Here is a 20,657-nt window from a genome sequence, read left to right as displayed (position 1 = left end):
TTCTTAGCTCTCTGTTCATTCCTTCCTGTGTTCCCAGCTCCTTCCATGCTATTTGTGCAGCTCAGAACTCACATCCTTCATGAGGCCTCCTTGTCTGGTTACTACCCTGTCCCCTCCAACGAGTTGTTATTCCTCCTACTCAGCAATCTGCATAGAGGCCGTGTGCTTTTATTTCTCTGCGACTGATCTCAGTTTGTCAGTTAATGTGTATTTTCTTCCCAGCTAAATCACAACTTTGATAGGTCATTTTCTCTTGCATGTCTTTTCCAATTCTGTTCTACCCATTCAGTCAACACATAGGAATTGAGCACCCACGTGCCAGACCACGTGCTAGGCAACAACAGTGGACAAAAGGCCATGTCCTTGTCCTTGAAAAGCTTATGGTTTACAAAATACCTGATGGGTCAAGTATTCAAGAAAGACTTCATGAATAACTCAAAGTAGTTTCAAACGATGTGTGAGCCAGGGAGATGTTTTAGCCCTAGCTCTGGTTATTTACTCTTGACAGTTAAATAGATTCACCTGGTGTGACCTATTAAAATCCAGGCTGTCTTCATAATCATAAATTGTAAAGCTCTTGGGTAGACGCTGATTCACCATATGCTTATAGCTCCCCTCCACAGCCATCACTGTCCCCTTTGCTGAATATGTCCTTCCCCATCTGTTCTCGCCAGTGCTTCCGTGAACACAGTGTTTTACAGATTGTCTGGGGCAGAGAACCAGGTTGCTTTTAGTACACAGACCACTCCACATGCAGCTCCCCAGGCGAGTTCAGCAATACCTGAGTGCAGCCTGGGCAACATGGTGAAACCCCATTTCTACAAAAAATACAAGAATTAGCTGGGCATGGTGGCATGTGCCTGTAGTCCTAGCTACTCAGGAGGCTGAGGTGAGAGGATCGCTTGAGCCCAGGGGCGACAGAGTGAGTACCTTGTCTCAGAAAAAAGAAAAACCCACACACACACAATACATGAGTAGTTGTGTACCCTGTTCAGGAGACAGGTCCACTGATCTCACACTCGGATGCTGCAACGATGTCGATTGCCACAGAAATACATGGGGCAGGTTCTGTACTTTCCTGGTCCTGGCTGGGCCAGCTGGGTAGCACAGCTTTAAGATGCGTCTTGGATGTGGCCGCCCAGTCCAGATTCCACATTCGAGCGGGCAGGACAGCCCTTCTGTGCTACTGCAATGGCCAGTAACATTCCTGCAGCAGAGGTCCATGCTGGTGTCTGTCACGTGTCTCCCTCCTGCTAGACTTCACCATCCTTAGGAGGAGAAACTGGGGCCTCTTGGTAATCCCATGGCCTGGCACCAAGCGGGTGACCCGTAAGTGTGTGTGGATGAACTGGACGAATAGCCCCTGCCACTGATGGAGGAGCTGTTAGCTTAGCATTAAACCAGCCGGAACCCGGCCGCAATCGCAGGCCCGCAAGCATGGCCCCTATGTGCTGCCACACTGCTCTCTTGTCCTGGGAGTTGTGCTCAGGATGGGGTGCATGGCTGGAGTGCTTGACTTTATACTGCAGTCTCTAGTGAACTTTTCTTTTAAGGAAATACAATGTTTTACTCCCCAGTGCTTGAAAAGAAGCTACCCGTTTGCTACTGCCACTGCCACCACCACCTCCAGTCAGGATATGAGTATAAATTAAAATGACGTTCTTTATAACTCCAACTCACCAAAACATAGTCGAGACAAATTTTACTTTATTTTTCGAGATGGTGTCTCGCTCTGTCGCCCAGACTGGAGTTTAGAGGCATGATCTCAGCTCACTGCAACCCCTGCCTCCCCAGTTCAAGCGATTCTCATGCCTTAGCTTCCCGAGTAGCTGGGATTACTGGCATGCGCCACCACGCCCAGCTAGTTTTTTGTATTTTTAGTAGAGAGAGGGTTTTACCATGTTGCCCAGACTGGTCTTGAACTCCTGAGCTCAGGCAATCCACCTGCCTCTGCTTCCCAGAGTGCTGGGATTACAGGCATGAGCCACTGCATGCAGCCGAGACAAAGAAGGCCGAAAAATTGACAGAACCACAGTGAAGACAGATTTGAAGAAAGGAGTTTGTTTTTACGTATATGATGTGTATATTTTAACATCTTTGATTTTGTGTCTGTATCTTAAAATGGAACTAATTTCAGTCATTTTATTAATCCTTCTCAGCAATTAAGTGTCCATTTTTTACAGGATACAGAAAAGCAAAAGGGAAAACAAGCCATGCCTGAAAACCATGAAAGTGAAATGTCTCAAGTGAAGCAAAAAAGCAAAAAACTCTTAAATATTAAGAAAGAAATCCCAACAGATGTGAAACCCAGGTGAGAGAAATAAAGTACAGAGAAATAAGGTCTATAAAGAAGTTGCTGGCGAAAACCAGGTGCTATTTTGATTTGGCCATTTGGCTGGCTGGTTGGCTTTTAGGGGAGTTGATAGCAAAATCCAGGTACTACGTCACATTCCTCTTGGGATTTTTCTGTCATCTGACATGTACTGTTGTTGACTCGGAATAGCCATATGCTTCTGAAGTCAGATGTGCAGAGGGCAGAGCTCACGATCTGTTATAAAAATTTAGGAGGAAAATTTCTGTTGGTGATTCAGTCCCAGGCTGAGATCCATTTTACTTCTGCACAAAGATAACCTTGATGATTGAACCACAGGTACAATCATAACTTTCCTCCAAAAGATCTCTGAGTCTGTTGAATTGTTAACCCAGTTGGGATCTAGAGTTCCGTGCCATAAAACTTGGAAAAGTTTATTCTTACCTTAAAAATGGCTCAGGGCAGTTGTCACCAGTCAGACAGTTCTATCATTAAATAACTCCAGTTCCTCCCCATGGAATGGGATTCAGTGGCCCCCGGGGAGGGCTTGTGCAGGCTGTTTCCCCAGGAAGATGAGTGAGTTGAACTGTTGGGTTATTACCTGAAGTTACTTCACATTTTCATTAAATGTTGGCTCTGCATCTACCTGATAATTTTAGTGTTGGTGCGTCAATAATACCTTTCCTGGTTCATTGTATAGAACTGTCATCAGCACAGGAGCTGCTGTCTGCCTGCTTGTGGTTTGTGATCAGTGGAAAGTGATAGAGGAAGTCGAATAAATTAGGTGTAAATTTAAAAGGAAGACTTGTCTGTCATCATAAGTGTGGGCCTTAGATTTGTGGAAGGTCTATTCTTACTCTGATCCCGGGAATCATACTTGAGTTTTGCAAAAACACTGCTAACCTAGACTCTTTCCCTAGATTATACGGCTTCAGGCAGGGCCAGTCCTGTTCTGTGGAACCCAAAAGCTAGTAAGAAATTAGTGATGACTGCAGTAAAATTTAACCTTGTCCCTGAATTTATGAAATAATACAGTATATGGTGGTGCTTAGTAATGAAGTATTTGTACCTAAAATTGACTCTTTTGTGGAAATTGTTAGTTCAAGAGACCAGGTCCCACAATTTGTTGAGAGCAGTCTGGCCCGGTAGAAGGAACGTCAAGCAGAGTGGTGTCAGGTGGTTGATCATTTGAGGGGGAGAGAGAAAAGGAGACCACCTCTTCTGAAGAGGAGGTTCACATACTTGTATCTCTCCTGAGAGAAATCCACCTGAGACACCAATATCCTGGCACCCCAGGACAGGAATAACACTGGGCTACTAGCTAGAGATTCTTCTTCTTGGCCTTTTTCAGGCTTAGGTGAGTGATCAGATATTTTAAAGTAAATGAGGCTAATAAGTCCAAATAATGAAAATCCTCATTTTTACATTTGCAGAAATCTTGTGAGGTAGACAGACATGCAGTAATTCCTATGATGATAAATTTTAAAACCAGTGCGTCTAAGAATTATCTTAGAGATACCATCCCGTAGGTGACTGTCACCAAATTGGCCCTGTTGATTAGCCCTCATGCCTGAGCTTAGTATTGTTAAGCAGATAGAACACACTAATCCTAACCCCCATCCCTGTTCCACGGACTTATGTCGTATTCTGATTTTTTTTTTACAAGTTGACCATCAGCAAATTTGCATTTGAAAAGTTAGTCAAAGACTTCGCTTGAGTGTCACTACGTTTGCAAGGGTTTTTAGTTCTCTGGTAAACCAAAAAGCTTAGAGTGGTCAGTCCTAAACCACCCAGTCAAGGGGCAGTTACAGCAATAACCCGTGCTCTCTCAATATGTAGTTAAAAGATAAATCATTACCAGAACACAAATCAAGCTGTGTGCTTGAAACTGTCTTTTGTAACTGGAGGAATCGATATGCAACCTTTCTTCTATCCTCCTTTATCTAATCTCTTTAAACTCACTGATCTCTTATTTTTCTGAACTCTAGGATGAAAGTATTGAGAGTCAGAATTTATTAGTTCATCAATCATTTAATCAAATAAAGACTGGTTTTTTTAATAATCAGAGAAGGTTGGCTTTCTGAACAGAGCCATTCTCTGACTCCACTGCATTCTGATAGTAAATGTCAAACACTGTCACTCAGATAGAATCACAGCCAGTCCTAGCTTTAGTGATTCCTGAAATTCCTGTCACCTTTTAGTGTGTTAATATATGATCCCACATATCTGAAGGACAGGTACACATCTTTTAATAAGATATGTCATTAATAAGGCATATATCATTGCTTTTTTTTGGAAGCTTTATAAGAGGTGATAAAGCCAGAGGAGTGGCTCAGCCCCATCCATCCACACTCCCAAGAGCTGACCTCAAAAAAATCACTTGCTAGGAAATAGGAGCGTGGGGCTGCAGCAACAGAAATCTGATCTAACCGTGTTTTCCAGCTGTGGCAACATAAAAATGGGCCTGCAGACCTCCAGAAGACTGTAGTCTATGTCAGAGATGCCAAGGAATGGGAATCAAATCTCAGGCACTGAAGGTTTCTGCAGAACCAGGAAGGGCCCAGGGCATCCCTGGTTTAGGACCCTGAGTATTTACTGATCCTTTTGTTTTTCTGTTTATCAATATTATATGTTTACATAAATGTAATAATCTAAAATAGGCAAAAGAAGTAGATTAATCATATTATTTCTGAAAATCTGCTTAAATAACACGCTCAACTCAGGGCCAAGGGCCGTGAACACCACACTGCACACGCCAGCCCCAGACCTGTCAGCACTGAGAAAACCCTGCTTCACAGTTGGTCACGTCCCTAGCTGTGTCCTCAGCTCTGCCTCTCTCCTCCCCAGACAGAGATGTGTACTGTGTATTACAGGAATAAAAATAGGCCAGGCTTGAGTCAGGTGTAACGTTGTGAAAAGCAAAAATAAAAAGAATATGAAATCTCAGAATATTAAGAAAAAGAAAAACTATTATTAAAAAATGGAAGAAAATATAAAAATAAGCCAGGTGTGGTAGGTAGCTCACATCTATAATCCCAGCACTTTGGGAGGTCAAGGCAGGAGGATTGCTCGAGCCCAGGAGTTCAAGACCAGCCTGGACAATATAGCAAGACCTTATCTTACAAAAATTTTTTCCTTTAAATTAGCCAGGTGTGATGGCACACACCTGTAGTCCCAACTACTAGGGAGGCTGAGGCAGGAGGATTGCTTGAGCCCAGGAGTTAGAGACTGCAGAGAGCCATGATTGCACCACTGCGCTCTAGCCTGAGCAACAGACTGAGACCTTGTCGGTAAATAAATAAATAAAGCCTGGCATCTGAACCACCTTTCTGTTTTTCCTTTTTAAAAAGAATCACTTCAGTCTGGGCATGGTGGCTCACGCCTGTAATCCCACTGTAATCCCAGCACTTTGGGAGGTCAAGGACGGCAGATCACCTGAGGTCAGGACTTCGAGACCAGCCTCACCAACATTGTGAAACCCCATCTCTGTTAAAAATACAAAAATTAACGAAGCATGGTGGCGCACACACCTGTAATCCCAGCTACTCAGGAGGCTGAGGCAGGAGAATTGCTTGAGCCTGGGAGGCAGAGGTTGCAGTGAGCCAAGATCATGCCACTGCACTCCAGCCTGGGTGACAGAGTGAGACTCTGTCTCAAAAAAATAAAAAGAATCACTTCATCCCAGCACTTTGGGAGGCCAAGGCGGGTGGACCACGAGGTCAGGAGATCGAGACCATCCTGGCTAACACAGTGAAACCCCGTCTATACAAAAAATTAGCCGGGCGAGGTGGCGGGCGCCTGTAGTCCCAGCTACTCAGGAGGCTGAGGCAGGAGAATGGCGTGAACCCCGGGGGACGGAGCCTGCAGTGAGCCAAGATCGCGCCATTGCACTCCAGCCTGGGCGACAGTGAGACTCTGTCTCAAAAAAAAAAAAAGAATCACTTCAATTAAGTTGGCTGTTACCCATTTTATTCAGAAGCCTTAAAAAGAGATTCTTGATAGAGATCATCTGGCTTAATTTAGGAAAGTATGAATCAGCAAAAATAACAGGAGTTGTCTGGCACCTTTCTTCTTAAAAACCAATTACTTTTACAGTGGCACAGAATTTAGTTTTGTATAAATAGCTACCCACGCACACTTAAAAATAGATGACACCCACACCACCTCCACCACCAGAGGGCTGGTGTCTACTATGGGAGCCTTTGGGGTTTTTTTAGAAGATGGGGTTTTTAAATAATCCTGTCAGTCAGAAGTGGAAGAGATACAAAAGATAATGTAGCATTCATCATCTGGCCCATAAACAGTGGATTTTTCACTTCAGTTTGTTATCCTATCTAAAATTCTACTTATTTGGGCTAACGGAAACCCTTTGGCTTTTTGGTTTGCTATCTTACTAATTCCAGATATAATACCTACTTATTATGTGAAATTTGTGAAATACAGTGAAACAAAAGAATGAAAAGAAAATGTCCTTTGACCCTACCACCTTATAAAATGTTTGTAAATAGCCTTCTTAAATGTATTTGTTTATTTATGAGCTCACACTTTACATTGAGGATGTTGGGGAGCGAGGGTGTTATGGTGCCGTTAGATCTGGAAAGTTGGAACTCTTCTCACCTTTGAAATCTCGTGTGAATGAGCACAGTGGATTGCCTCTGACCCAGAACCTAGCTGAAATGCACTGTATCCTGTGGGCTGGGAGGACAGAAGGCAATGTGGTGCATGAAGAACTTGGAGCATGGGGCTGGGAGTCCTGAGTAGTATCACACATTTGAGGGTTGGAAGCAGAAAGCACACTGAAACGTGGAAAATGCCGGCGATGCATCCATTTTACACCGTCTGTGTAGACTTTGTAGATTTGTAATGAAAAGCTAGCTATCAGCTCAGCCCTGAACTGACAGCTGTCACCAGGAGCTCTGTGGAGATCCCTGAGGATTCTTGGAAGATTTCTCCAAAGGGGCTACTGGGCTCTCTGAGCTGCATCTCAGCCTTTGCTGGAAAAGGTCCTTCTTGGACCACATTAGCTGAGCCCCTTCTGGAGATCCTCCCTATCCCACACATGGTCTTGGTGGGCATTAGAGATGTGGTTTCATAAAGAATGCCTTTGTAGCCCATATAGGTATTCCACTCACAATGCTGTCTTCCATGGGCCAGCTACCCAGTTCATTTCTCTCAGAGATTCATTCTTTCCAGCTGCTGTCTCCCAGCAGGTTTTCCTATCTCACTTATTGAGCTTTGGAAACTTAAGATATATTTATACATGCTTATTATCTTAAGCTTACCTCAAAATCTTTCAGAAAGCATGTCATTCTAAATAAATCAATAAAAATAATATTTAAATTTTTTGCCTAAGATTAACCGTGAGTTCAAGAATAAGGAAGAAAATTCATCCTAGCCCACTCCCTGTAGTAATCAGGAACTTAGTTCTGGGTCACCTCATAATTTCTATGAGAAAAATTTGTTCAGTTTTGAATAGTGGAGCCTCTAATGTTATAGATCTGAGATCTTTCAAAATCTTCATGTTCAGGAATCCCACTGGTGGTGGTCTAGATGCTGGGAGAGACTCACTCACAGGCAGAATGACTGCACTTCCAGCCCTGAGCAGCAAGTTGGTGCTAAGGGCTTTCTCTCTATGCCTTGTCTGAGACAGATCCTCCCTCCCGTTACATAGTATTGAATAATGGACCTCAGTTCATTGTCAGCACTTGGAATAGCAAAGGTTCAGTCTGCAAGTGCTGAATGTATGCTGGGCAGTCTTAGCTACAGTGTTGGGCATGCAGCCAGTCCTGAGTTAGGACCAAGGGTAGATAATGCCCCAGGAAACCACATTAGCTTCCTGCATGCAGTTGTATTGTAGAAGAATTACAATCTTAATGACTTCCGTCCTCCAAAACAAAGGAATAAATTTGTATTTTCAATCCATGCTTGTCTTTCAGTTCATTAGAACTACCATATACTCCCCCTTTGGAAAGTAAGCAACGTAGAAATCTCCCAAGCAAGATTCCTCTTCCAACTGCAATGACAAGTGGATCCAAATCACGAAATGCCCAGAAAACAAAAGGTATTGTCAATTTGTTCTCTATGATCATGTCTTACGGATCTTTTCATAGTGCACTGTATTAACAATTGTTGTGCATTATCAGTAAGCAGCCAGTAGTTATTAGTCACGCAAGGCTAAGGCAGTGTTCTTGTCCTCATTAGAAGGTTCATTGAAATAGACCTGAAAGAAAGGGATTATTCTCCATTAACCATGTTCTTTTCTGATTTTTGTGCAGGTACACGTAAGTTAGTGGATAACAGACCACCTGCCCTAGCAAAATTCCTCCCGAATAGTCAAGAATTAGGCAACACCAGTAGCTCAGAGGGTGAAAAAGACTCTCCTCCACCGGAGTGGGATTCCGTTCCAGTTCACAAACCCGGCAGCTGTAAGTATAGTGGTTTAGAAACCACAGGGCTCCACTTACCCACAATCCACCCCACTCTGGGCATGGAATTCTTCAGGGGCATGTTGCTTTAAAATACCCATTGGCAGTGCTTTGCCAGCTAAGAGCCCATTGTTAACTAGCCTAATCAGTTGCTAAACTGCTGCAGGTTGAAATCAGTCCTGGTAAGATTATTTACATCAGGGGACTCATTCAACAATTCACATCAGGGCTTTCTTTTTTTTCAGGGAGCTGGTGTACTAGCACACCACTGCCCAATGTGCAAAATGGAATGGTCTGTTTGGAGTGGTTAATCTTCTAAAGAATTGTTTGCCTTATAAAAGCATTGACTCAGCAATCCTTTACCTGACTAGTTCCTCATTTATAGTGTAATTGTTTTTGTAAGAATTCCATTTCCTGTCAGCTTTACCCACGTCTTTTTACATAAGCAACCTACACGAAGGTTTCATTATTTTTCTCACTACCTCGACCTTGTTTCTCCAGTTTGGCCTGCAGTTAATCAAGACAGTAGGCACAGTCAACCAAAATAGAAATCCTTACCCTACAGACACTTGACCTGAAATAGGGGGCAACAGAGACCAGAAAAGGGAGGGGCTGACAGCAGGGATTTGGGATCAAGGGAGGTCCTGGCCTTAGGACTGATTGGTCCGCACTCACCACTGTGTTGGAGTGTACCAGAGGGCAAGTGAGGAAGACCAGAGATGCAGTCAGGTTTGAGCAACAGTCGGGTCATTGAAGGTGAAAGGAGTTGGATGATGGGCAGGCTCACTGGGCTGAATGAGGGCAGAGAGCCCGGAGGCTCGGGTAGGGCGTCCACACTCTCGCCGGAATGTGTAGATACATCCTGGAAAGCGATGCTGTCTGAGATACATCCTGTAGCCCTATTTGCCATGAGACTTTCTAGCACCTTTTAATACTACTTTTTTGCCTGGGGTGAGATACAATCCTAAATCCTTCACTCAACAAATCTTGAAGAAGACCGTGGGTGGTCCATGTGTCCAGGTGGGATGCTTCTGCTTCCTAGCGCCCCCCTGAGGTTTCTGCTGGCCATTGGCCCTTGGCTTAACACTCCACGATTTAGGCAGTTCCCCATTAAACAGATGCCACTTTCAGCAACAGAACACAGCCCCTGGAGCCAGTTTCACAGGGGTGTTCTGAGGCCCAGTGAGGTGACATGAGCCATGCTGGTGACGTAACGACACAAGCATGCAGAATCATGCTGCCGGGAGAGCAGGGGACAGCCAGACACAGCCACAAGCTGGCTGGCAGCATCCCCACCTGGTGGCACCTGAGCCACTTGTTGACATCACTCCCTCTGTGTGGAGGGGAAAGGATGACAGGACCCAACCCCAGGCAGGAGATTTTGGTGCCACTCCTTGGGGCAGGAATGTGGGAAATGGCAGGCCAGCCCTCTGAAGGAGGAACTGTGAAGGGCCCAGTGTCGCAGGCCTCAGTTTCCTGCCTGGCGCTTCCGCAGAGGCCAGCTGGTGCATCTGAGTATGGCGCCTCGGGGCAGAGCTCCACGGTGTGCACTGGGAGAAGAGATGCAGAGCTTGTCTCCGCAGCCCACATCTGTGCAGTCCTTTTGTGTTTTTCTAGGCAAGCAATCCCTTACACTGGTTCCAAGCCCTGTGACCTCTCTGCCCCCACTGACACCTTTACTAAAATGTTCCAGCAGAACTCCACTGGATAGAGAATATGGGTGGAGGAAACCCAGAAGAGTCGGTCCCACATGCTCTCCATCACTTTTACCTTCCTGCTCTGCCCCAGCTTTCTCGTCCCCTTTTATCCCTTCGCCTCTTTTGGTGTTTCGTCTTGCTTAGACCTGAAGTTCTGTGAGCGCTGTTAGCAGTGCCAAGCTTAGTGCAGTTCCTTGGGGTGAAAGCGTTGGTCCCACCCAAGACTGTGCAGCCAGGATGTGGCAGTAGCCGCTGGGGGAGTTGTGCAGCCTCTGTGTAAAGATCTCTCTATCCCAAGTAGCACCCCTTAGCATGGTGCCCTATACCATCTGTACCATGTGAGTTGCACAGAAAATGCTCCTTGAATAATTTCATGATTTAAAAAGGCAAAAAATACAAAGGGTTATTAAAAGGAAAAGCAAATCAGAAGCCACAAAGGAAAATTTTAATAATATTTGAATCAAAACGTTCTCTAATTGCAGCTCCTGTACTGTTCTGCATCTCCCCTTCACTCCTACCTCAAGCACTGTTCCGTAGGGGCTTTTGCTAACTTCCCTTTGCTTTTCCTGTTTCATTTCATCATCACTGTCTTGGGAGCATCTGCAGCACTGGGCCCTGTGAAACACATTCCACCCACAGGAGCTGCCCGCACCTTTCCCCAGGACAGGCACCTCAGGATGATCGAGCGCACACAAAACAGAGCACAGCCTGCTCCAGGTGTGGGCACTGTCCGAGGGGACGAGTCACTGCAGGGGCGGAGCGAGGCCAGTGAAGGTGGCTAGGGAAGGGTCAGGACAGTTGTACAAATAGCAAGCCGACAGTGTAGACGTGGTGTCAGATGGGAGGCCTCAGAGGAGCATGAAGGGGACATAGAGATTCGAGCAGGGCTCATACGGGAGAGTAGTGTGAGACATGTCCTGAGTATGGGCATCAGGTCAGCAGATCCACAGAGCCAGCGAGGAGGGGCCCATGTCATCAAGGGGTGAGAGTGGGCGGGTGGGAGACAGGACCGTGAGTCTGGCACCAGCACCAGCAGCACTGGTGAGAGAGAGAGAGAAGGTAGCAGGCCACCCTGAGGATGGGGGAATGGAGAGCACGGGCTTCCAAGAGAAGGCTGCTTTGCCCGGCAGGGCCATGCTGGAACCTTGACCTAGCCAAGACATGGGGAGCCCTAGGGGTGGGGGAGAAGCAGCTTGTGCTAGAGGGTGTGACCAGCAAAGCAGAGGCAGCAGGCAGAGCGGCTGCAGTGTGGCAGTGAGGGGACAGGAGAAGTAGAGCAGGGGGTACTCAGGGTACGCAGAAATCTCACAAGGCAGGAGGGGCCAGCCAGGTAGCTAGCTGGCCAGGCCTGGGCTGGGGATCGTGCCCTGTGGTGATGGGAATTCACAGGGCCAAGCTCTCCCCTCACCTTCTTCCTCTTGCAGTAGCTACAGCAGCACCAAGTTGCACACAATAAATGTGCAAAATGATACATTTTTCTGATAAAAGGTATACATATTTCCGTTTACTGAGTAGAGAATGTTATTTTATGACTGAAATTTTTTGTTTTAATTTTAGAGACAGGGTAAGGCTGAGTGCAATGGTTTGATTATAGCTCACTGGAGCCTCAAACTCCTGGCTCAAGCCTCCCACCTCAGCCTCCCAAAGTGCTGAGGTTACAGGTCCGAGCCACTGTGCCCAGCCTGTTTTAGATTTTTACAACAGCTGTATAGACATTACCTTAAAGGGCACAGGACTATACTAGGAGCTTAATAGGGATCAGAGCTGCACATCCCAGTCACGCCAACAGAGAGGCTTTACTGAACTTGGGGATTCAGCCCAGAACACTGCACCTCCCACAGCTGTAAACCTGCGTGTAGGCATGAGGATTTTCCAGGTCCCCAGGCAGCGGCCTCAGCTGTCCAGGGGATGTGGAAGACCCTCCTCCCCTACCTAAAGTGGGAGAAGCGAAGACATTGACTGTCGCCACACAATACAGCAGGGACAGGGCACGCTCTCGCTCCCCCCAAATCCCCAAGTGCAGACAGATGTGGCTGCTTTCTCTTTAAAACCTATTAAACAACACATCTAAGAGCTTTCGTTTGTTTTCTTTGTAGAAGGGCTTGAGCTATGCATAGTCTTAGAGAACATTCAAAGTGATTTGGAAGAGTGCTAATCAAAACACCACACTAACGAGCCCTTTTGTTTTTAATTTCCAGCTACTGATAGTCTTTATAAACTTTCTCTGCAAACCCTCAACGCAGACATTTTCTTAAAACAACGCCAGACCTCACCGACACCTGCCTCCCCGTCTCCCCCGGCTGCCCCCTGCCCCTTTGTGGCCCGCGGCAGCTACAGCAGCATCGTCAACAGCAGCTCCAGCAGGTAGGCCTGCTGCTTCCTTTCCGGTCCTCAGCTTGAAATATGCCTAAAACCCGCTGTCACACCCTTTAAATGGAAACACTTAGCGGCCACAGACCACTGTCTGGTGTTACTTCTGATGGCTGCCGGCTTGTGTGGGCCCATTTACCTGGGGTCCACCCCCCGCTTCCTGCTGCTGTGCCCAGCTCCAACAGTAACCCGGTTCCCATTCTAATCCATTCATTCTTACCACCCGTGGACCGAGAAATGCACCATTTAGCTCACCAGAGTGATATTCTCATTGAGCCAATGAACATTTACTAAGCCTTACATGAAGACCTAAAGGGGATTCCTGTGAGTTGGGAATGTGGGTTTATGTGACACTAATTTCGGCCTTTGGACAATTTGGCTTAGGACTTAGAAGAGCAGGATCTGGTCCAAGACTGTTGTGCTGGGTGAAGTGCTGCAGTAGGGGATGTGTGCATCCGGGAGGGCAGCCTCCTGACCACACAGACAGGATGCAGGAACCATGCTGTTCTCCAAGGCACAGAGCCTCACTCGTGTCCGCCTGCCACAGTGTAGCGCAAGCCTGACGGTCACGGATGGCACTCTCACTGTGTGCCTTGCCATGGCGTGGGTTTCTGTGCATGGCATCACCGGCCAGCCTGGGGTCAGGTCCTCCACCCCATTGCCCAAGAGGCAGTAACCACTGAGGCTGGGGGAGCCACCTCGCTTACGGGCCTTGCCACAGGAGCACCTCGCCGTGTCCTGGCAGGAAAGGAGACTCCCTAAGGCCCAGCCCTTCCCGGTGTCAGTACCTGCCCTCTGCATTTCCTGCCAAGTGGCTCTCTAGCGTTCTTCACAAAAGTGTGATCGAAGCCTCTGCCAGTCCCTAAATTGTGATCCCTGCCCTGGTCTCTTTCATAGTGATCTTTTGTTTTCTTACCTTTCTCCAGAAAGCCCTCTATCTCTATCTGATTAAGCCGTCTGAGGCCCCAGAGCATGTGACATGAGGCTGAGCGATGCTCTGTGAGCTGCCCCACTGCAGAGAAGCCCACTCAGGGCTCAGTCCTGCCAGCCTCCCCGAGACAGGGCACTGCTGATGAGGAATGAGTTCTCTCTTTGCTTCTTTTTCAAGTGACCCTAAAATAAAGCAGCCAAATGGAAGCAAACACAAGTTGACAAAGGCAGCCTCGCTCCCGGGCAAGAACGGCAACCCCACTTTTGCTGCAGTCACGGCTGGCTACGACAAGAGCCCAGGTCAGTGCCTTTGCTTCAGAGACCTGCCACGCCAGGCACCAGGCCTGGTGGAATGACCTCTGTCCTAATGTGCCTTCCATTGATTGAGCATCCATTGTTACAGGTGGGAATGGCTTTGCTAAAGTTTCTTCAAACAAAACAGGTTTCTCCAGCAGCCTTGGCATTTCACACGCTCCTGCTGACAGCGATGGGTCAGACAGGTATGGTAGACCACCACTAACCGCTAGAAAGACGAAAGCCTTCTCAAATCGGGTTAGCACCTTTTATCCATAAATGGGTTTCAGGGCACTCTTCCCCTAATTTACCAGGAGGCATTTGTCAGAAGTGGTCAAGTGCCTCTAAGAAATCATGTCTGCTGGGTGGAAGCAGAAAGCCAGCTGTGGTGCCTTCCCCAGGGGGTCCAGATAGAGAAAGGGGGCACCCATGCCTGTCTTGGCCCGGCAGGCACGCATGTTACACCTGTTCTCACTCTCCTCCATCTCCTGGTCTGTGGTATCATTAAAAATAGAAGAGCAAAAGTGACTTGGGAGGGGGGAAATTTGGAGCAAATACTAGCCAGTTTATAGTAAATCATTGGCCATGCCTCTTTCTTGAGCCAGGCTTGTTTTTCATGCAGCGAGTGTGGTGGCCTGCAGCAGTCACCTTGGTTGACTTTTCCAGATAAGCAACAGTAGAGCCCCAATTTACCTACTTTGCACTAATAGGAAATGAGTCCTAGATTTGAAATAGTTTTTAAATAAATCTTCCAGTACCAAAAAGCAAACAGAAGGAAAAAATGTCTGTTTCTCTGCAAAACACTTGGTTTGAACCGGGCCGTGAGCTAGTGATAGGGCATCCGGAGCTCTGAGGCTCCCTCCGACTCAACCCTTGTGGTAAGCAGCCATTGTTCAGCTCTTCCTTTTGTCTTTGTTTTTAATATTTGAGTACCCCCCGTTGAAGCAGTGTCTCCTGTTTGTGAAGCTGTGCACTATGGATCCGTTTGCACTAACCACCATACATTTTTGTGTGTTGCGTTTTCCTCTTGTAACATTTAGCTCGGGTTTGTGGAGTCCCGTCAGCAACCCAAGCAGCCCTGACTTCACTCCCCTCAATTCGTTCTCCGCCTTTGGAAACTCTTTTAATCTAACTGGTGGTGAGTGTTTAACACTAGATGTATAACTAATGAGCCTGTGGACAGAGGAAGGGAGAGGAGGTGTGGTTTTGTGTGTTGGAGAACACAGCAGAGCAGCACTGTGGAAGAGGCCCCGCAGGAAGCTCCCTGGGAAGGGTCCCCTCCCCTCCTCCTCCCTCACCCACACCAGCAGCCCAAAGGGGCAGTGGACCGGGCTCGACACGGTGTGCGTGTGCCAGTTGGTGTGAGTTCCATCGCGGGTATCGAAGGGCTTCACAGAAGGGTTCTGGTCTGAAATGGGACCCCTGAGCATGCCAGGAGTCCTCTTCTTGCTCTCCAGAACTAGAGGTCACCATGGAAGCTTTGCATTAGCTATCAAGTGAGAGTGGGGAATGTTTGCATTTGGATGTCATTGGTGGCATATCAGCTCGTGCACTATGCGTTTGAGTTCTGGAGGACATTCGTGCCCCTACTTCCTCTGGGCTGTGGTGGGGCTGGTGAAGTGGGTGTGGTGGCTCCAGGAGCAGTGGTGGGAGGTATGCCGTTGAGTGAAGCCCCATATGCGGTAGTGATCATGGCAAAACCAAATATGGACTTGATGACTGTTGCTTTATTTCCAGAAGTTTTCAGCAAACTCGGATTATCTCGATCGTGCAATCAGGCCTCACAGAGGAGCTGGAACGAGTTTAATAGTGGCCCCTCATACCTTTGGGACTCGCCAGCGACAGATCCCAGTCCTTCCTGGCCAGCCACTTCCGGCTCCCCGACCCACACAGCCACAGTGAGTACTTGGGGCTGGGGCTGGGGCCTGGCCCTGGCCCACTCACTCGCCATCTGCCATTGCTGTGACATGGATGGCACTGACATAGTTATAAACAACAAACAGCAGCATCAGAGGGGTGGGTTAGTACTTTCATTGTCTCCATTGCTTTGTCTTCGTATTCTGTCAAAATGACCGATCGATGTTCTTCAGAGCCATTACAATCAGGAAGTTTTAGGAATAACAACTGAACAGCTATGGGGTTGGTCTCTGGAGTCCCTCCTAATAGATCAAGGGCATTTTCTGCCTCTTCCCAACCTGTAAATGGACCACAAGGGTGACCATAGGCCTATGGCAGGTTCAGATGGTTGAGGGAAGCCTTCAGCATCTGTGCAATGCAGCCACTGGGCACCCAGGAGCAAGCTAGATACTGCATTTACTTTGTTGCTGAGAAGCACCTGTCTCTTAGCTTAGATTTTCAAGAGTGCATTTGTTTGCTTCTTGGCTAAGGTCTTCTGAAAAGATCATGCTCCAAAAGAGTATTCTTGCCAAGGAAAATAATTAGTGGTTTTGGCTTCCACAAAATTACGACAGAAAAATATGACCCCACTGTGTTTGCCTCTTTGTTCTCAGAGAAATTAAATATGCAAGGTTTCATAATAGATATTTCAACTTTACAGATTCCAAAGGTTGTCTTCATGTGTAATTATTCAGCCTTCTGTTTTAAAACCACCTTAACCACTCTTCAAAAGAGAAGTCAGCAAACTTTTTTTTTTTTTTTTTTTTTAAGATGGAGTCTTGCTCTGTCACCCAGGCTGGAATGCAGTGGCGCGATCTTGGCTCACTACAAGCTCCGCCTCCTGGGTTCACGCCATTCTCCTGCCTCAGCCTCCCGAGTAGCTGGGACTATAGGCGCCCACCATCACACCCGGCTAATTTTTTGTATTTTTAGTAGAGACGGGGTTTCACCGTGTTAGCCAGGATGGTCTCGAGCTCCTGACCTTGTGATCCGCCCACCTCGGCCTCCCAAAGTGGGAGTCAGCAAACTTTCTATAATGAGTTAGATAGTAACTATTTGAGGCTCTGAAGGCCGTGCTTCACCGCTGCCATTGCAGTACACAGGCTGATGGGCGCAGCTGTGTTCCAATACAAGTCTCTTTACAAAAGTAGGCAGAGCTGGATTTGGTCCACAGGCTGTCTTTTTAAAATATCACAACCAGCCGGCACGGTAGCTAATAATGCCTGTAATCCCAACACTTTGGGAGGCTGAGGTGGGAAGATCACTTGAGCCCAGGAATTTGAGGCTGCAGTGAGGCATGATCACACCACTGCACTCCAGCCTGAGTGATGGAGCAAGACCCTGTCTGAAAAAAATCAGAACCATCTGCTCAAATACATATCTATATATAAAACATTTGTTCTAAAGTAAACAAAGTAAGAGGAACGCGTGCCCCAGCCTCATCTATTCTGTAGCCTTACCCCCTTACCCCTTTGCCCTTACCCACTTGACCCTCTGCCTGCCAGGCTCAGTGCTGGACACTTTCTGTTTTGTCGCAGTCGGTCCTCGGTAACACCAGCGGCCTGTGGTCCACCACTCCATTCAGCAGCTCCATTTGGTCCAGCAACCTTAGCAGCACCCTTCCCTTCACCACTCCAGCAAACACGCTGGCAAGCATCGGCCTCATGGGCACAGAAAACTCCCCAGCTCCTCACGCTCCCTCCACCTCCAGTCCAGCTGACGACTTGGGACAGACCTACAACCCGTGGCGGATATGGAGCCCCACGATTGGAAGAAGAAGCTCGGACCCTTGGTCTAATTCGCACTTTCCTCACGAGAATTAAGCAAAAAACAAACAAACATAGTGGGCCCTTGTCTAGATCATGATGTGCCAGTTTCTGAGACATCTTTTTAAGGCTCTTACTGCAGCTGCCCCTCCGCACCCTCCTCATCTTTGCAAAACAGACCCAAGCAGGACAGGCTCAGACCACTCGCTTCTTTCAGATCTGTCTTGCAATTATGGTAACATGAGATTTGCTGTTGTGCTTTTAGAGAAAAGTCTGGACTCGGCCACAAACTCTAATAAGACCTGTACATCTGAGAACCTTTCCCGTTACTGCGTTTTCACCACCTATCTTCCCCATGCTTTATTTATCTGTATGAACACAGATTTGACATTACAGCTAAGGAAATAATTTGAGTTGATTCAGAAGTCCTGGCATGTGACAATTTTGTTAAATTACCAAGTTTGGTTTTTAATAATTTCACAATATTATGCACCAAGATCTAATTTTAAAACTGTATGAGGACTTTGTGCTGAAAATACAGAGTATTTTTTTAAAGTAAGGCTGTCTTGGTTTAAAAGCAGATTACAGAAATGTAAGTCAACTTAACAGTGAATGAATGTAAAAACATTCAGTTGAGACCATATGCATTTTCTGTGCTGTTTGTACTTGAGGTATGTAACATTTGTATACCTGAACTTATTTTAAAGATGAACTGAAATGCACATAGCCAAGTCTTGAGATACAAGATTGAATGTGTATTTCTTAAAAATACAACTTTGTGTTGTACTTTGAAATAAATGATGCTTTTTTCAAAAGCCTTGGCTTGTTTTCTGGTTTTTTTTTTACACACAAGGTGTATTTATTAGGATTTTCTCACACCACAGTAAACCACCTTATCCTTGCCTTACTCTGTGGAGCTGACAGGTTAAGACAGGGTTTGCTTTCTCATTGCTGGAACTTCCTGCAGTCTAATGGAGTTCTGTGTGTTCCCGTGGCAATCATGGAGGGTCCTTGATCGAAAACGACTTGAAAGCCTGTTTGGATTCATCCAGTAAGCATTTTCCCTCTGCCACTATCCTAAAAGGCCTCATAAAAAGCAGTAATTGCTACAATTTATTGAATACTGACTCTGTGTCAGGTACCTGGCTAACACTTTGGGATATGTTGGGTTACTCCATTATACTTGAGGAACCTGGCTAGGCAGTGCTGGCTCAGAGGCCCCAGGTCAGGCTGACCGCAGATTCACATGGCACCCACTGTGCTGCCTTCCTTCTGGTCACAGTCACCATTCTCAGGAAGAGTCTGTGTCCAACTCACCACTGCGTGTTCTAACAAACACTGGCCAACCTTTACCAGCCTTCAGTCTGAGGAAGTTGTATGGTGAGAGGAAGACAGAAGGAGAGAAGCAAGGCACGGAGGGAAGACAGCAGGGACTCAGGGGCGGCCTGGGGGAGGGCTCTGGGGGCCACCTGCGGGAGCTTACCAGCAGCAACACAGCGTGCAGTGCCCCTTTGCCCCCTTCATTTCTAAATGGTGGCTTGGAGACAAGGGGGGATGCCTTGGGCTATGGCACAAGGGCTGGGGGGTACTAGAAACAGCTATTTACCCACTGGTATTGAAATGCTTTAGCAGTTTACCAGCTGATACAGCTATACCCCAAAGCCAGGCTGGATGGAAAGCAACCTGTGTGATACTGAGGAATGGAGCCACAGGTGGCAGTCACACAGGGTGCCAGGTAGCAGTACCAGCTGGGGCTGCTGGAAACGGAGCCTCGGTACAGGCTGGAAGTGACTTAGCCAAGCCTATAAGGTGCAGTAGTAAAGGCTACACATCTAAATTTTATTTTTTTCTTTTAACTAGAAGTGTGTCGACCCTTTTCCAATTTTAAGACTTTCAACTCCTCCATGGTCCCTGTTGAGTTCACACAGACACAAGGCGAGTCTCAGTATGCCACAACGCATCAGTTGGTTTAATCTTGCCTGTTCCAACTTGCTTTTCTCATTGTCTTGTTTCCAGTCTGTGTTAAAGCCAGGCTTTGCTAGGTAACTAGGAGATGCTGCACATAAATGTTCTGTTGGAGGCTAGTTACGTCATGAAATCAAAACCATCCCCATGAAGGTGGGAGTGATTTAGTCAAAATGTTATTTGGCGTGATTGTGAATCTGACCTTTTCTCTGCTTTATACCAAAGCTCAGTAGAACAAGTCTCATTGTTTTTACAACCTGTGATTTGTCCCTCGGGGACACCAGATTTCCTGTGCAACCAGAGCTATGGTGTGTAGGCTGACATCAGGCCTTGTACAATGTTAGCAGCAGGGTTTCCTACGTGCACTTGCACAATCAGGACAAATTCAAGTCTTGGGATTCTCTTTCTACACCAAAGCAGATAATGAGGTGTAAAGCTCTGCGTACAGGTGAGCTTCATATAAACCCTCACTTAAACAAAAAACTGGGTCGGGCGCTGGGGCTCACACCTGTAATCCCAGCACCTTGGGAGGCTGAGGTGGGCGGATCAACTGAGGTCAGGAGTTCTAGACTACTGAGTAGAGATGGGTGAAATCCCATCTCTACTAAAAATACAAAAATTAGCTGGGCGTGGTGGTGTGCACCTGTAATCCCAGCTACTCAGGAGGCTGAGGCAGGAGAATTACTTGAACCTGGGAGGCGGAGGTTGCAGTGAGCCAAGATCATACCACTGCACTCCAGCCTGGCAACAAAGCAAGACTCCATCTCAAAAAAATAAAAATAAACTGTATTGGCAGACTTTTCCTCAGAAAGAGTATCTCAGGAATCGATTCTAAACCTGCTTCATCAGAACAATCGCCTGAGACCCCCCCCCACCTAACTCCTTTTTTAAGTTCTAATTTCACCCCATGAGCCTCACCAGCAGGCTTGAGAGAAACACTGTGTACTTGGGAGAAGATACAAACAAGGGTCTCTTCTGTTACTTGCGCTTTCCAAATAATTAC

At 46.9% G+C, this 20,657-nt stretch overlaps 1 protein-coding gene across 3 annotated transcripts in view; it reads left to right on the top strand.

The window, feature by feature from the left end:
• Positions 1–18,504, top strand: part of TMEM131 (transmembrane protein 131) — a 249,944-nt gene extending 231,440 nt beyond the window's left edge. For 2 of the 3 annotated variants that reach the window (XM_030827215.1, XM_030827213.1), the window contains exons 33-41: positions 2,184–2,311; positions 8,248–8,372; positions 8,587–8,736; positions 12,632–12,797; positions 13,912–14,033; positions 14,137–14,233; positions 15,068–15,165; positions 15,765–15,925; positions 17,462–18,504. In XM_030827215.1, coding sequence (XP_030683075.1) covers positions 2,184–2,311; positions 8,248–8,372; positions 8,587–8,736; positions 12,632–12,797; positions 13,912–14,033; positions 14,137–14,233; positions 15,068–15,165; positions 15,765–15,925; positions 17,462–17,746 — 1,332 coding nt within the window. In that variant the 3' untranslated portion in view covers positions 17,747–18,504. The remainder of the gene's footprint in view (positions 1–2,183; positions 2,312–8,247; positions 8,373–8,586; positions 8,737–12,631; positions 12,798–13,911; positions 14,034–14,136; positions 14,234–15,067; positions 15,166–15,764; positions 15,926–17,461) is intronic. The other variant, XM_030827214.1, reaches the window with a different exon arrangement.
• The last annotated feature ends 2,153 nt before the right edge of the window (positions 18,505–20,657 follow it).

The sequence above is a fragment of the Nomascus leucogenys genome, chromosome 14 (genome assembly GCF_006542625.1).
Source record: "Nomascus leucogenys isolate Asia chromosome 14, Asia_NLE_v1, whole genome shotgun sequence".
In the NCBI taxonomy this organism is placed as follows: Eukaryota; Metazoa; Chordata; class Mammalia; order Primates; family Hylobatidae; genus Nomascus; species Nomascus leucogenys.
Note: the sequence above shows the minus strand (reverse complement) of the source record. Positions and strands in the feature narration are given on the sequence as shown.